At 37.9% G+C, this 18,042-nt stretch overlaps 1 protein-coding gene across 1 annotated transcript; it reads left to right on the plus strand.

The window, feature by feature from the left end:
• The first annotated feature begins 2,157 nt into the window (after positions 1–2,157).
• LOC139154149 (vomeronasal type-2 receptor 26-like) lies at positions 2,158–17,688 on the plus strand. The gene is made up of 9 exons (XM_070728581.1): positions 2,158–2,177; positions 4,179–4,340; positions 5,925–6,216; positions 8,863–9,717; positions 10,552–10,779; positions 11,569–11,695; positions 12,766–13,649; positions 15,210–15,294; positions 17,570–17,688. The coding sequence occupies exons 1-9, from the start codon at positions 2,158–2,160 to the stop codon at positions 17,686–17,688; spliced, it is 2,772 nt and encodes a 923-aa protein (XP_070584682.1).
• Positions 17,689–18,042: the final 354 nt, after the last annotated feature.

The following is an 18,042-nucleotide window of genomic DNA, read 5'->3' on the forward strand; positions in this document are numbered from 1 at the left end:
ATTTCCAAAACTGATGTTTCATTTGAACAATGACATAAACGTTATATATCTAAGTTCACACAACAAGGAAAAAATCCCTGAGAATCAAGTGTAAATTGCTGCAAGAGAGAAAGGAATACTGAGTTTTTCAGATTTAAAATTGTATCTTGATGCTTATTCTTTGATCTGGATGAAGGATTGGATGACCACAAGATATAACAGGTTATTTAGATTTGGAGGACCATGAATTGAGATTTGAATGGCACACTCAGATATAGTGCATTAAGAATTAAATAAATGTAGATTTCAAGAATCATTTTGTTAGGAATTGCATTCTAAGGTTTATAAAATGCCATTGAAATTGAACCTAGAAAATGAAAATGTTAAATCCTGTATGATTCAAGATGCCAATTTTTTTAAAATATAGTTATAATATAGTGCTTGAATAGTGGGAAATACTATGTTTCCCTGAAAATAAGACCAGGTTTTATATTGTTCCAAAACATGCATTTGGGCTTATTTTCTGTTAGGTCTTATTTTCGGGGGAAATACTATACTAATTGTATATATCTGGCTGATGACCTTAACTGGGGGTTATTTTTGGGCTAGGGCTTACATTACAAGTATCTTGAAAAATCATGCTAAGTCTTATTTTCTGATTGAGTCTTATTTTCAGGGAAACAGTGTATGTGGATGAATGGATTGAAATTTATATTGAATTATAATCTGAAAGAAGCTTTTATGATTTGATATCTCATTTTTATATAATGCGTGAGAAACTATACAAAATGTTTCAAATGTTTGTTGAAACTATAACATATATTCCTTATCACCTTTGGTGGACTTGATAAATCAAAGAAATATTGGGGCCAGACTTTTGCCTTAATTACCAAGATTCTTCAACAATTGAAATTGGAAGGATTCTTTTAAAAACACCGTAACATAGAAGATTGACTTTAGAAAAAGACCTCATGGTCCATCTAGTCTGCCTTTAAACTATTTCCTGTATTTTATGTTAGGATGGATATATGTTTATCCCAAATTCAGTTACTGTGGATTTACCAACCACATCTGCTGGAAGTTTATTCCAAGCATCTACTACTCTTTCAGTAAAATAATATTTTCTCACGTTGCTTCTGATCTTCCCCCCAACTAACCTCAGATTGTGCCCCCTTGTTCTCGTGTTCACTTTCCTATTAAAAATACTTCCCTCCTGAATCTTATTTAACCCTTTAACATATTTAAATGTTTCAATCATGTCCGCCCTTTCCCTTCTGTCCTCCAAACTATAGAGATTGAGCTCATTAAGTCTTTCCTGATAAGTTTTATGCTTAAGACCTTCCACCATTTTTGTAGCCCGTCTTTGGGCCCGTTCAATTTTATCAATATCTTTTTGTAAGTGAGGTCTCCAGAACTGAACACAGTATTCCAAATGGGGTCTCACCAGTGCTCTAGAGATCTGTGCTTCAGCCAATTGCAAATCCACCGAACTATCCAGGGATTAAGTCCAATCTTCACTAATTTATCTATCAGCTCTTTATGTGGAACCATATCAAAGGCATTGCTGAAATCCAGATAGGCAATATCCACAGCACCACCTTCATCCAACACCTTTGTGACATAGACAAAGAAATCAATGAGATTAGTATGACATGATTTGCCTTCGGCAAAGCCATGCTGGTTTGGGTCCAATAAGTTATTGGTTTTTAGATGCTGATTTATCCTCTTTTTGAGTAGAGTGTCTACCATTTTAACTATAACTGATGCCAAGCTAACTGGCCCGTAGTTACCAGCTTCTTCTCTACTGCCTTTCTTGTGGATAAGCACAACACTGGCCATTCTCCAATCATCAGGAACATCTCCTGTTAAAATGGATTGGTTAAACAAATCAGTCAGGAGGGTCGCAATCACAGACCTGAGTTCTTTAAGAACTCTGGGGTGGATGTCATCTGGACCCATTGCCTTATTTATTTTTAATCGTTCAAGTTCTTCTTTTAGGAGTATTGGATGTCCTCAGAGAGGGGCGGAATACAAGTCTAATAAATAATAATAATAAATAATAACTTGGGGAAAAATGGAAGCTGGTCATTAAATATGTCGACAGTGGCAATAATCATATATGGACATAATTGAAAAGACTTATTAATTACCATATTTTTTGGACTCTGAGGTTCACCGATGTTTAACATTTCAAAAAGGTAAGTAATGAAAAAAGTTTTTGTCCTCCCCAGAACACAGAAGTACTCTGCAAGCCACTCAAAGCCCCTGTAAACCCCATTTCCCCGCAAAAACAGGCGTTTTTGCCTTCCCCAGCCTCCCTGGAGCACTCTGCAGGCCTTCCAAACTCTCTGTGCACTCCCTTTGTTTTGGGAAAAAGGGACCTTTTTTTCACCCATTTTTCCCAGACTTGGGGGAAGTGGGGTGGTGTCTGGGAAGTCTGCAGTGCTCCTATGGGCTAGAGGAAGGCAAAAAAAAAGCCCATGTTTTTGTGAAAAAATGTCCATTTTTCACCCATTTATTTGCAAAAATGAGGTGTGCAGAGGGTCTGGGTAATATGCAGGGTGCTCCTGGGGGCCAGAAAAGGCAAAAATGCCCCCCTTTTTCACCAAAAGGAGGTTTTTGCCTTTCCCCAGCCCCCAGGAGCACTCTGCAGGACTCCCAAATCCTTTGCATCCGCCCATTTTTGTGAAAAATGGGCCCATTTTTGGAAGATAATGAAACACAGGTGTGGGGCTTCAGGAGGCTAAAAAGGACTGTATTTGGTGTATAAGACGCACTTACATTTCCACTCTCTTTTAGGAGAGAAAAAAGTGCATCTTATATTCTGAAAAATACAGTGCCCCAGTAAAAAGATGAGAGAAGAGAAGCCTCTTGTTGCTGATTTATTTACATGCTCAATTTATTAGTCACAATTTTCTAATGCAGGGGTGTCAAACTGGCAGTCCATGGGATGGATGTGTCATGCACAGGCCTTGCCCACCTGAGCTCCATGGAAGGGAAATGTTGTGGTACATCAAATGACAGCTGTGTGATGGTGTGAGTTTGACACCTATATCTAATGGTTAAAGCATCAGGATAGAAACCAGGAGGCCATGAGTTCTAGTCCAGATTTAGCCATTAAAGGCAGCTGAGTGACTTTGGGCAAGTTGCTCTCTCTCAACCAGTGAAGGGCTGCAAAATTTTTTTACCACCACACTATGGGCGTGGCTTGATGGTCATGTGACCGGGCAGGAGTGGCTTGCCAGCTAAGTGACCAGGTGGGAGTGGCTTCACAATCATGTGACCAGGGGTGGCTTAAAGGTCATGTGACTGGGTGGGAGTGTCTTACCAACCAAGATAAGTTTTCAAATAGGTGTTTTAACTCTTTTTCAATTGATTAAGTCACATTATTTGAATAGCCACACAAAGGACAACTGATAGACAGGATCTATGTGTTGAGGAGCATAGTAACATTTTAAGGTTTTGTTCTGAACCCACAAAGTGCAACATGATAATAGATTAGGCAAATAGCTCAATTTTCTTTAATGGCTATAAAAGTTCAGTTCTAGATAATGATTAAAATGATTAAAGCATTTATGGGTAAAAACATACTATTTAATGATTTTTCTATTTTAAAAGTAATTAAGGATCATACTAAGGTACTAGAGAAGGAAGGACAATAAAAAAAACTATTAAGTATTCAATAAAATGTGCACAAACTTATTACCTCCCACTGTGTCCCCCCTCCCGTGGGGGCAACAGCCCACCACTGCTCTCAACCCAACTCATACCACAGGGTTGCTGAAGTGATAAAGATATGGTGTGAATGAATGAATGAATGAATGCTTCAAACAACATGACTCTGGATGTAGACAACACAAATGTTTATCTTCTTCGCCAACAGGGATTTGATGCTCTGCAACTACCCTAATTATAGTGGTTATTGGAAGAAATTTGTTAAATGTAGAAAATCAATGGCTGCAAAGCCACTTCAGCTCTGGCAAGTTGTACTTAATGCATAAAGGAACTTCTGCATCTCACTTTGTTATCAATTTGCATTTGATAACAGCACAATATTATTTGCTTTTAATTTCCTGACTTTCTGATCAAGATGGTAGGTGCTTATTTATTATGATGTTAAGATTGGGATGGGGCTTATCTCAGGAGCTCTCAACTCTTCTTCTCATCTTCCTGATTGTAAAGTCCAATGATTCTTCTAGAAAATGTTTCAACCTGAAGGATCCTTACCAGAGAAAAGCTTCCACACATCCCTCAAGTCCTTCAGATGAAATTATAATTGGAGAATTTGTATCCATGACACTTGGCAATTATAGGGAGCAGAGGTTTAGGGAACATCCCATTTCTTCACCAACCCAAGCTTAGTAAGTAATTCTTCATTTTTATCTAAGGTATCTCTGACCCTATGAAATTCTTTCCTTAAAAAACCTTAGGTGGATTTTAATTCTTGGAAGATTCTGTTGGGGTCTGATGATCATTCTTACTTTCGCCATATAAACGACTCTTTCTAAATATTGACAGATCTCTCATTCTGTTTTCTGATCTTCTCTGGGGGTTTTTTTTTGGATGTTTTATATGCCAAGCACATTTATAGCAGAAATTGAGTTAGTTTCAGTTATTAACTTTTGAATGAAAACACATAGATAGCCTACTGAACTGTGTAGAGAGAACTCTACACAGTTAGATCCCCTGGTAGACAATAAGGAATAAATATTTAAATTAAATAATATTAATTCTAAGATATTGTTTGATTGTAGGATATAGTACTTTTGGTAAGTTGAATAAGGGTGATTAGGAATTCTTACATACCTGATTCCTTTCAAGAATTCTGGCTTACAAAATCTGTCTGGCTATATAATATTTAATAATGTTCTCTGGATGAGTGAAGAGAGAAACAATTTTGTATATCCAAAGTATATAGTACATCCAAAGTTCACACTTGTAATCTTTATCTGGAAGATTAAATCTTCTTTGTCTTCTGTCTGCCTCCCCCATTACAGTAACTCTGATTTAACAGCATATGCTTCTTTACAACATCTGAGAGTTGTATGAATTACACAACTGAAGTATATAATAAATACCAAATGAAAACATCAAGAATTTTAAAAAGAAAAGTAAAATATGTACACACACATATAGTATGCAAAAGTGAGAGAACAGAAGGAAGAAACCTTTGTATTATATTTAATAAGATACTATGGATGCGTGAAGAGAGAAGAAATTTTGTACATCCAAAGTATGCATACAAAATTTCTTATATGCTGTACCTGGAAGATTCTTTATATCTGTCTTCCTATCTCTCCCCATCATCTCTGATTTAAGAGCTTAGTTTCTTTACAGCATCTGAGACGTGTATGAATTACACAATTGAGATATATAAAGTACAAAAGAAAACAGTACTCATTTTAAAAAAGAAACCTAAAATGTATAGACATATATAATATGTGCATTAACGACAGAAGAGATGGAAGAAATCTATTCACTTTGCTTTAGGGCAGTAATTCTCAACCTGGGGGTTAGGACCCCTTTGGGGGAGTTGAACCATTTCACAGGAGTCACCTAAGTCCATGGGAAAAGACAGATTTTCCCATGTTGTTAGGAACTAAAGCTTCTATTCTGGTGCCTTGGATTTTTACAATCCGACCAATCAGATGTTTACAGTGGGAGCATCCCTCTGTCCTTCCTGCCAATCAGCTTAAAGTCTGTTGGGAGAATTGGTGCTAGACTTATGGTTGGGGGGAACATGAGGAACTGTATTAAGGGGTCGCGGCATTAGAAAGGTTGAGAACCACTGCTTTAGGGAAATATCTGGGCCATTTATATCAGAAATAGTTTCCCATTATATAGAGAAAAACATTTAGTTGAGATCTATGAGCATGCAAGGATCTAAGCTACAAGTGACTTAATTATCAGCTCTTAAAATCTAACACTTAAAATTCTCTTGGCAGTCTAATCCCTAAAAACTATCAGCATGTCCTTGGTTTTGTTTTCGCCATTAAAGAAGTCAACAAGAATCCCGATCTGTTACCCAACAACACTTTAGGGCCCAAGGTTTATGACAATGCTTATAATTCATGGAGAACCACTTGGACCACTCTGGATCTTCTCTTTCTCAGACAAGGGAATCCACTCAATTATTACTGTATCACTGAAGAGGAAGTCACGGCCACCATTGGGGGACTCACTTCAGAAAATTCTATTCACATGGCCAACATCTTAAGTACTTACAAGGTTCCACAGGTAAGTCTTTGGAAATAGGTGTATAGAAGGAAAAGGAGAATAACAGTTAAGTCTCATGGTAAAGGTAAATTCTTCTATTGTTTAAACTATCATTTTATATCTATGGTGATTTCTAATTTTGGAAAGAAACTACACTTAGATAGCTGTAGGGTTAATATGTAAACCTGAGAAATTTATTTCGTATCCCCTTTAAGAATTCCAAATGAAATATATTGATTGATCGATGTAGTCACTTCATAGTCACATCTGATTATGTGCCATGAAATTGATGTTGACTCTTAGTGACCTCATAGATATGAGAGCTACTTAAGTGGTATTTCTCATCCTCAAAAGAACCACCAACCGACAATGTAAGTCTATCCACTAAACAAATATTATACTAAAATGTATTTTGAAGAATATCTAGTAAATTTTGATCTATTTATTTGATCTATTTTATTTTATTTATTTGTCTGTCTGTCTGTCTGTCTGTCTGTCTGTCTGTCTATCTATCTATCTATCTATCTATCTATCTATCTATCTATCTATCTATCTATCTATCTATCTATCTATTATTAACCCACCTATGTCACCAGACATGGAGAAATTGATATACCCCTCGGCTGTTCCGCTTTATGTATGATTTGTTTGGATTGCATGATTGTTTTTAATAAGGGTTTTAAATATTGTTTTTGATATTGGATTTGTATATTGTATTGTTGTGAGGCGGCATACAAATCTAATAAATTATTATTATTATTATTATTATTATTATTATTATTCAAACCTGTATAGGATAGTAGTAGTTTGTATAAACATAACATAAGTAAAAAGTAACAATGAAAGAGGACAATAGGACAGAAGGACAGGGACAGTAGGCACAGTGGTGCACTTTTGCACACCTCTTACAGATCTCTTAGAAACGGGAAGATGTCGACTATAGACAATCTAAGGTTAAAGTTTTTGGGTTTGTGAAAGAAACCACAGTCAGGTAATGCATTTGAGGCACTGATCACTCTATTCCTCAATTTTTATTTTTTACAGTAAAGTTTGGAATGATTTAAATTTAATTTGAATCTATTACTTGCTCGTGTATTGCTGTGATCGAAGGTGAAGTAATCATTAACAGGAAGGACATTTTGGTATATGACTTTATGAACCACATTTAGATCAGATCGGAGGAAACATAGTTGTAAATAGTCTAATCCCATTATTTCAAGTCTGGTGGAATACGGGGTTTTGTTGCGAGTATAGGAGTGAAGGACTCTCTTGATTGTTTTAATTATTTGTATTAATTGTATTAATTATTTCTGGACTCTCTTGATTGTATTAATGTCTGATATGAAATGCAGGTTCCAGACAGATGAGCTATATTCCAGAATTGCTCTAACAAATGTTTTGTAAACTCTGGTTAGCAATGAAGAAGCTACGTATGATTAGATTAATAACGCTTAACGCTTTTTTGGCAATGTTGTTATAGTGGGCTCTAGCACTTAGGTTATTGGATATAAGTACTGTAATGTCTTTGAGAGAGTGAGGGTCATTACAAGTTCATCTCCTCCAAGTTTGTATATTGCATTCTGATTCTTTTTGCCAATGTATAAGACAGAACATTGGTTGGTTGAGATTTGAAGTTTCCAGTTGTTTGACCATTTTGCTACATAGTCAAGGTCTTTTTGAAGGATAGCAGCATTGTTGGTGGCATTAAATAGTTTAAAATCATCAGCAAAGAGAACACAGTTGCTTATAAAGATCATTTATGTAGAGTATGAAGAGTGTTTGTCCAAGAACACTGCTTTGAGGGACAGGAACAGGATTTAATATTGCACTTTTTCTTTTGACCACTTGTCTGTTAATAATAATAACTTTATTGTCATTGTCAATACAACGAATTGTCATTGACAATGAAAGTTACGTGACACCCAGAGACCAGTCCCACCACACATAACAATCAGAATAAAATAAAATGCCCCACCCACCACAATTTCTCCATCCTGAACCACCAAACATCTGCACAATAGACCAAGTAATACTGTCCAATAGCTCACTGATGGTGACCCTTTAGTTAGTTATTAAGTGCGATTATAGCTCTGGGAAAAAAACTATTCAGGAAATGTGTGATCCAAGTTTTAGTTGTTCTGTATCTTCTGCTAGAAGGCAACACTTAGTTCCAGAAGTAGTTTTTCATGTACTACTGAATCAGAGGCTTTACAAAAGTCTATGTAAATTGTGTCTATTGTTTTACCCTGATTAAGTTGAGTGGTCCATATGTTTTTGCAGTGTGAGAGTCACAGATTACAGGATAATTTTTTCCTGAAACCAAATTGTTTGTTGGAGAGTATATTATTGGTTTCTAAGTGGAGTGTAATGGATTGGTTTACAATTGATTCCATGACTTTGCAAGTGATGCAACCCAAAGAGATTGGTCTGTAATTTTCAATATTACTTGGTTTTCCTTTTTTGAAGATAGGGATGACTGTGGCTAGTGACCATAGGTTGGGTAAGGAGCTAGCCATGAAGGATTTTTTTTAAAAAAAATTATGCTTAGAGGTTCAGTCAAGGTTGTGGAGACCTTTTTCAAGAAGTATGATTCTAATATGAGCAGGTATTTTTTAAAAAAATATGCAAAATTGAATGTTTTCCTTTGATTTAAAATGTTTTTCCCAGATTAGTTATGGGTCATCTGACCCCATGTTGAGAGACAAAATTGGTTTTCCTTCTTTTTATCGTATGGTTTCTAATGAAGCTCTTCAATACATGGGGATAGTTCAACTTCTGAAATATTTTGGATGGAATTGGATTAGTCTAATTGTTTCAGATGATGACAGTGGTGAAAACTTTCTTCGAACTCTGAGACCCAAGCTCTTACAAAATAATATTTGCATAGCAGAGATACAGATAATCCCAATTTTGTCACTATTTTTGTTAAGGGAGATACTTGAGAAAAAAATCCTTCAAATTCAATCTGTTATCTCTCAAAGTAAAATCAATGTGTTCCTTGTATTTGGAAGCGGTCAGTCTTTAGAGGGATTGCAGATGGTTTTATACTCAAAGGAAATTGGCCATAGCGAGCCTCTGGAGAAGGTGTGGATCACAACATGTGAATGGGATTTCACTGCTCAAAATCCTGCCAGACAATTTAGCAAAAAATCTTTCAATGGTACCTTATCATTTTCACTCCATACTAAATTTGTGCCAGGATTTCAGAATTTTCTTGAGAAAATAAATCCTCTGAAGTCTACATTTTATTTCCTGTCTGAATTCTGGACATCAACATTCTTTTGCTCTCTCAATGTCCATGTAGCATATGGGGAGAAAATGAAAAGTTGCACTGGGGAAGAGAAGCTGGAGACCCTTCCTGATTTTGTCTTTGAAATGGGCATGTCTGGTTGGAGTTACAGTATTTACAATGCTGTGTATCTTGTGGCACATTCTCTTCATGCGTTGCATTCCTGGAGGAACAAACAGAGGGGAAGGAGAAAGCAAGACCAATGGAATCTCCCCAAAGTTCCTCCCTGGCAGGTACTCACAAGTAGATTGGTCAATTCATTAAAACCAAAATAATTTAGAAAATCAAAATAGAATTAAAACAAATGCATACATGATGCAACAAAAGTGAGTAAACTCAATCAGGTTTTGAACCTGCAAAGGAAAGCAAGTGAATGTTTTTAGAAAAATATTGAGAGAAGAGAGATACTGTACTTTATAAAAATATTTAAGGTGAATTAGGAGTTGCGAGTCCAGATGTGCCAATGAAATACTGATTAAAATTGATGCTAAATTTAGCCCTATAGGAAACAATGAATGATTTAATTCATTCTGAATTTCTTTCTTATCGAACTGAAGCAAAATATTTCTCCCCATCATTAAAAAATGGGAGAAGTGAGTCTCTAGAGAATGAATTTGATAGGCAAATTTGTAGCTTTTCAGGGAAATCTATTTCCTTTCTATCACCTTACATAGTTTAGATGAGGGGTGAAATGCTAGCTGTTCAGCTTGGTAGTGGTGGCCACCAGTGGCTCACCCATGTGCAAAGCCTTTTGTGCATGCACAGAGGGTGAAAAGGCGCACGTGATGGTGGCACGCGCACGTATTCTTCTGAACCAGTATGGAAGGTAAGTAGATTTAACCACTGGTTTAGATACAAAGGGGATGGTTTCAGTTTCAGGTGAAAAATATTGCTTTTATGACTAACCATCCATGTTCTCTTTGTATAAAAACTTTTCAATTCTTGGTGTGCTTGGAAAACATTAATTTTGAGTACTGCACCAAATCTCAATTTAAATGTTACATCACTGCTATTTCAAGAGTCACTTCTCGTTAGAACATTAACCTATTTCTCCTGTTTCCAACTAGCTTAATTCATTTTTGAGACGAGTCCATTTTAACAATAATGTTGGAGATGAAATATTTCTTGATGAAGATAGGGACGTAGCAATAGGCTATGACCTCATCAATTTGGTGACATTCCCCAACGAATCCTTCCAGAGAGTCCAAGTTGGAAGAATTAATCCCAATGTTCGATTTGGAAAAGAATTAATCATTAATGCAAGTGCCATTATGTGGAATCCCAAGTTTCATCAGGTTGGAACTATTATATTTTCTTATATCAGTATCATCTGGTATTTAATAATACACACAATCTGGAGAATGACAAGGAGATTTGTTAAGAGAACTGAATTTGGTAAATATATTGAGAAAAAGAAAAAAATACGGAAAGAGTTACCAACATCAGATGATTGTGGTATTAAGAATCTTTGTAAGATATACCATATTTTTCAGAGAATTAGATGCACAGGGGTATAAGATGCACTTTGGGTTTTGGGGAGGAAAATAGGGAAAAGAATCTGCTTACCAGGTATTCATCTGGCTAGCGTCCTTAGTCTGGTCAGCTTCAGCACATTATTTTATCCTCTGGTTATGGCTTTAAAAAAACTTATTCAGAGAGAGTAACAATGAAAAAGCTTGCAGGCCAGTAAGAGCTGGGAACATCATTATCACCTGGAAAGAAACATTTGGAGGAAGTAGAGCAATGGAAAAAACCCTGCAAAGACTTAGAGCTTGGAAAACATTCATCACAGAGAGAAACAGTGAAAGAGCCTGCAAGGTAAATGCTGGGAAGATTGTTAGCAGCTAGTTAGGGCTGGGGGGAAAATAAGCTATATTCAGAGTATAAGACCCACCCAAATTATCAGCCTCTTTTAGGAAGGAAAAAGATGCATCTTATACTCCAAAAATATGGTAAATAAATTCCTTCATAATTCATAATTTCTAAAGTCTTTCTGTTCCAATAATATGTAATTCAGAATTAGCAGTGAGAGGAGAAAGGTATTTCTTGTTTTACACACTCTTCTTTCTGGATAATATTAACAGATGGTGCCAAAATCTACCTGTGTTGAGAGCTGCTATCCTGGACAGAGCAAACTAATTCAGCAGGGGAAACAAATCTGTTGCTATGATTGTATTCAGTGTCCTCCAAGGAGGATCTCAACTCAAATGGGTAAGTGAAGGACCTCAAATCTATCTAGGGGAACATTTTGTGCTGCTAAAGCATCTTTATCCCTAATCTATGTTTCTTGAATTGATTTGTGCTTTTAAACCAAGAACCCTCAACCCCTGGGCCATGATCAGCTCATAATCAAACTTGCAACTGGTCTGCGAGTGCAGATGTGAGCATTGGGAAGCTACATTTGTGCAGACTTCATTCACCTTCTGGCCAACTGCTTCTACAACCCCCTCCCCCATTTTTGGAACTTACACTGGTCCACAAAGCCAGAAAGGTTTGAGAATGCTGTTTTAAATGACTTGCACAGTTCATTACTCAGGGCCATCTTAACAGCATTATGGACCGCTAGGAAAAGCAGTGTACTAGGGCCCCAGGACAACAACTTAGAGGAATAAAAATGTAAATGGTTTCTTAGTATGTCTCAGTACGAAACCTTCAACATACATTAATCAGAGTTTGTTGAGTGTAGGTAATGTGGGTTAGCCAGACAATGACTTAGACTTATAATGTATATACAACAATGTTATTATTTACAAATATACAGAATCAACAATATAATACTCTAATAGTTTACAAACCATGCATACAGCAAAGAATACAGCTCATGGCAAACATATTTCTAACAAAGTAACTCCCCCCAAAGAGAACGGTGTTGGCACCCTCTTGTGGCCAACCAGTAATATTTCTTTAAAGGTACAGTCTTTATATTTTACATACTAATATAGTTAGTTTACTGTATGGCAACACCCAAGTAGGTTAGGTACAATGTACTAACATGGTTGATAAAATTAAACATATATTTGCATGTTAATATTAATTGCATTTTAATATTAATATAAAAAAATGCTGCATTTATATGATACAATATGAATTGAAGGGTTAACATACACACATTAGTATGAGCCCCCTATGCTCATGAGGCCCATGGGCCACTGCTGCCCATCAGACCCATGGGTTAAGACAGCCCTATCATATTATCTTTTCTCCATCATGTATAAAGAGCTGAAAGTATGATAAATATTAGTAGAAATTTCTAATACTGAATTTATGTTTGTGATCTTCAGATGCAGATGAATGTGAGCCTTGCCAAGAAGAACAGTATCCTAGCACAAATCAGCAGAAATGCATTCCCAAAGTAATGACTTACTTGTCCTATAAAGAAGGCCTGGGAGCAGCTCTGACGTCTTTGGCACTTTTTCTTTCTCTGAGCACATTCGCTGTGATGGTGATCTTCAGGTTGCACTCAAACACTCCCATTGTGAAAGCCAACAACTGGAACATCACATGTATCCTGCTCTCCTCTCTGCTCTTATGTTTCCTCTGTTCCCTCTTCTTCTTAGGAAGACCTACCAAGGGGACCTGTGTTTTAAGGCAGGCTGTGTTTGGCATCACCTTCTCAGTTGCTGTTTCCTGTGTACTGGCCAAAACAATCACTGTGGTTCTGGCCTTTGTGGCTACAAAGCCAGGGAATAAGATGAGGAAATGGATGGGAAAGAGGCTAGCAATATTGGTCATTGTACCTTGTTCTTTGATTCAGATTGTCATCTGTGCTATTTGGTCGGTGAAAAAGCCCCCCTTTCCAGAATTAGAAAAGCATTTGCAAGTGGGTGAGATTGTAGTGCAATGCAATGAAGGCTCAGAGATCATGTTCTATGTTGTGTTGGGCTACATGGGCCTTCTGGCTATTGTCAGCTTCACAGTGGCTTTCTTTGCCAGGAAACTGCCTGATAGTTTCAATGAAGCCAAGTTCATTACTTTCAGCATGTTGCTGTTTTGCAGTGTTTGGATATCTTTCATCCCCACCTACTTGAGCACCAAGGGGAAATTCATGGTAGCTGTGGAGGTTTTCTCCATATTAGCCTCTGCTTTTGGTTTACTAAGTTGCATTTTCCTTCCCAAATGCTATATTATTATAATGCGGCCTGAATTAAATAAGAAGGAGCAATTGGTAAGGAAAAATAATGATTGATGTTGCTTGAGAAGAAGTGGTAGTTCAGAAATAGAAGTAGAATATTATCAGTCTGAGTGAAAACTACTGTCCCTCTGAAGAATTGACTCACTGTTAGCTGAATAGTTCAGAATTATTGAATGTCAATTGTGTGCTTTTTGCTAAGTAAAAATATTTTTCAAAATATGTTAAATCTGCATTTTATTAAAAGTTCTAAAAGTGTTTACATATATGATGATTTTCTGTCAAGGAAAGAAAATATCAAGAAACTACACTTCGTATGCTGGAAGGATAAAAACATACACCTGAGAAGTCAAATTTCTTCCATAACTTCTTTACAATTCCCTTATTAAATACTCTGATTGATTCATTCATTTGCTTTGTTTGATTGGGTGCCATCAAGTCAGTATTGACTCATTGGAACTACATAAATAAGACATTTATTTATTTATCTATCTCTTTGCATATCTGTCCATCGCACAAAGAAATGACTCTGGATATTACATGATAATCAGTTAAAAAGGACATTTCTGTAGCTTATTTCAGCAGGGACGAAATGCTCTCAGTTCACTTGTGCCTATTGGTCATCAAAGAGCCAGTTGTGAAAGCAGTGCAACGTTCTGCCTAACTGCCTGGATGCTGCCATTTACCCCCTGCACATGCACAAAGCTTTATGTATATGAGCAGAGGGTAAAAGAATCCAAATGGCATTGTCTGGGTAGGTGGGTGGAACCTTGTGCTGTCTTCATGACCGGCTCTTCGATTACCGTCCGGCATGAGCAAACCAGGAGTATTTCATCCTTGTATTTTAGGTCTTACAAAGATACACCATAGAATATGTTGTCAACTCCATCCACCTACCAAAGAATATACTAACATTTCTAGAATATTCAATAAATTTGTTAGGGAATATTAATAGGTATTTTAAAATGTTTATACAAAATAAAATGTTTTCATTTGACTTAAAATGTTCCCACCCCTAGGCTGTTTATGTTTCCCTTGACTCCATTTTGAGAGACAAAATTGGTATTCTTTCTTTTTACTGCATTGTCTCCAGTGAAACTCTTCAATACACGGTGATTGTTCAACTTGTGAGATATTTTGGATCTCATTTCAGATGATGAAAGTAGCAAAAACTTTCTTTGTACTCTGAGATTCAAGCGCTTGCAACTGATATTTGGATGCAACTGATACCATTAATGCCTCTATATTTATCAAGAGAGGTACTTCTAAGACAAATCATAGCAATTTATTTTGCTGTCACCCAGGATGAAATCAATGTGTACATTGTATGTGAAGGTACTCAGTCCCTGGGGGATTACAAGTAGCTTTATCCTCAGTAAAATTTTGAAATAACAAGCCTATTCCCAATATCGGAATGGGATTCCTTTGCTTTGAACACTTTGAAAATACTTTGAAAACACTTTGAAAATCCTACAATGGCACCCTATATATCCTCACTCCATACAAAGTGGTACCAGGATTTCAAAATTTTATTGAATCTTTGGACTTTATTTTCTTTCTGAATTTTGAACATCAACATTCTTCTACTCACTCTAGGATCACAGTCTGCATGTGCAGAAAAGAAAAATGTGCATCAGGGAAGATAAGTTGGAGAGACTCCTTGACTCTCTGTTTGAAATGGGTATGTCTCAAGTGGGCTACTGGAGATGGGCAGTGGCTTGGGAGAACCTCTAGCTAAGATTCTGTGCAGTTTGGAGAACCCCTAAACCTCACTCCTGGCTGCCCCCCCACCACACCCTGCCCCCCCTGAGGAGTCCCCATGGAGCCATGTGGCCTGTTTTGGATGCAGATCAGTGCAGATCCTGAGCGGAGACTCAGGGAGGTTGAAAATGAGCCTATTTCCAGCCAGCAGAGGTCCTGCAGAGCCTGGGGAAGCCATTTTCGCCCTCCCAGAGGCTCAAGGAAAACCGCTGGAGCTTGAATAGGGCAAAATGCCACCCCCATCATGGTGCAGGACGCTTACTAGACCACACCCACCATGTCCATGCCCAGTAAAGGGCAGCCATTTGTGGAATTGGAACACTCCGGGGGAAGCGCATGTGTGCACGCGCACCCCTTTCACCTTCTTGCACATGTGCAGGACAAATCAGCTGCTGCTTGGAGCAGACAGAGTGCCCTTCTGCTGAGCAAGATCCTCCTTCCTCCCCATCCATTTCTGCACAGGTAAGACATCATGTTCTGGAACGGAATGAGGGAGGGCCCGAGTGGAGGGCTTACTTGTGCAGGGATGATGGAGGATGTTGCTCGGTGGAAGGGCAGTCTGTCTGTTCCCCTTGCCCTCTGCTGCTGCTGCAGCTGATTTGTCTGGGCTTGGTGTAGAGTGGCACGCTGCTGGGCCCGGACCCGGATGAATCAGCTGCAGCACTGGAGGACAAGGGGAACAGACAGACCTCCCGTCCACCAAGGGACATCCTCCCTGCACAAGTAAGACCACCTCTACATGCTCTCTCCTTCATTCCGTTCTGGACCACAATGTCTTACCTGTGCAGAAATAGGCGAGGAGCAGGGAGGATCTCACTCGGTGGAGGGGCACTCGCCTTCCGAGCAGCAGCTGATTCATCTGAGGAGAGTGGCACGGGACCGGTGAGATTCAGCTTCTGCACATGTACAGAAGTCGAATCTCGCTTGCACAGCTGGCGGTGATAGAGCTGCACGTGAAGCTCCATTTTTGCCGATGGAACGGTGTTCCATGCTGTCCCATGTTTTGCCCACCCCTGGCCATGCCTATCCTGCAACCAGGCTGAGAACCCCTTGTTAAAAATTTTTGAACTCCACATCTGGCATTTCTGTTTGTAGCTATGGCATTTACAATGCCTGTTTACCTTGCGGCACATTCACTCCATGCTTTTTTTTCTTGTCTCTATCTTTCTTTTTGTTCGCTCTCTCCCCCTTTCCTTTCTCTTTCTTTCTTTCTTTCTTTCTTTCCTTCTTCCTTCTTCCCTTCCTCCCTCTCTCTTTCTATTTTTCTCTTGGCAATGGGAGAAAGAAGAAAGTGCTCTAGTAGGGTGGCCAGCCTGGCAGCAGCACATCTCCTGTCATGGTCTAGATGCAGGGAGTGGGGCCCAAGGTGGAAGACAGCTTCCATCAGGTCCTTGTCAAAAGATATTGTTTCCCCTTTTTCCTTTCTTCCTTTCTCCCCCCTATGAAGAATTAGTTTATATATTCCTAAGAGTTTTTTCCCCTAAAACCTCACCACCACTGCAAAGAGAGAGAAAAAGGAAAAGAAGCCTGCTGTTCTTTCTATCTTCTTTATTTTAACGTTATTAAGTTGTAATCCTCAGTCTGATTTCTAATTATATATCTACAACTGGTCGAAAATACAGAGATTGTCACAAAATGTATTTTTTAAATCCTTAAACCAATCTTTCAGTGCAAATTGTTTTATTGCAAAGTAATCACAAGTAGTCCTCAGTTGTAATCCTCAGTCCAATTTCTAATTATACCCCCTCTTTCCACGACCAGTGAAATATTCAGGGATTGTCACAAAGTGTATTTTTAATTCTTTAATCAATATTCCAGTGTGAATTGTTTTATTACAATTTAATCACAAGTAGTCCTCACTTCCTTTCTAAGATGTGGCTGTCAAACAAAAACTGCCTTGTCATGTTTGTTGTTCAACCCACTTTCTCACTGTCCTCTTTTAACAAATCACTCCTCTTTCAACAAATTACTCCATCTTTTCTGATTGTCTAAATTCAGAGATTTAGCATCAGAGATTTCTTATTCCTATTCTTTAACAATGATCGTTCTTTTTTGTTGCTCCTTACTGCTTAAAGCATCTGTTCATCTCCAGAGGCTTCCTTATTTTCCTTCAGAGGATCTGAGCACTCAGTATTCAGTGAGCAGTTCATCAGACATTTAGAGTTTGACTCTCACTTTCCTTCCTTTTCTCAAAGTTCAAGCTGTCATGCTTCTGGATCATCTTCATCTGCTGATCTCTTCCCAGCCTGGTTTCAGGGTTTTCTGCCTGCTACAGCAGGAAGACATCCTTAATAGCAAATCATTATTTTCTTAAAATGCCTAGGCAGTAAATACTTCCACAAGTGCAGAAGTAATGTAGTTGGCTCAACTCATTATCTTGTATAACAAAGGATAACATTCAAGAGGTGTGGTGATGCAGTGATTAGAATGCAGTACTGCAAGCTACTTTGGTTGATCACCAACTGCTAGCTTTTTGGCTATTTGGGTCTCAGCCTTTCATCCATATGTGGCTGGAAGAATGGACCCAGATGATTGGGACAGTATGCAAATAATGCTTACATTGTAAACCATCCAGAGAATGTTATAAAGCATTATGGGGCAGTATACAAGTTTAAATGTTATTGTTATTAAAAAATTGGAGAAGACAACTATTCCAGAATGAAATTTT

The sequence above is a fragment of the Erythrolamprus reginae genome, chromosome Z (genome assembly GCF_031021105.1).
Source record: "Erythrolamprus reginae isolate rEryReg1 chromosome Z, rEryReg1.hap1, whole genome shotgun sequence".
In the NCBI taxonomy this organism is placed as follows: Eukaryota; Metazoa; Chordata; class Lepidosauria; order Squamata; family Dipsadidae; genus Erythrolamprus; species Erythrolamprus reginae.

Coding starts and splice junctions, on each gene's coding strand:
- LOC139154149 (XM_070728581.1), top strand. CDS start 2,158: ATGTTTAACATTTCAAAAAG. Junction 4,341..5,924: donor TCTTCACCAACCCAAGCTTA/GTAAGTAATTCT, acceptor TTCTCTTGGCAG/TCTAATCCCTAAAAACTATC. Junction 9,718..10,551: donor CCAAAGTTCCTCCCTGGCAG/GTACTCACAAGT, acceptor GTTTCCAACTAG/CTTAATTCATTTTTGAGACG.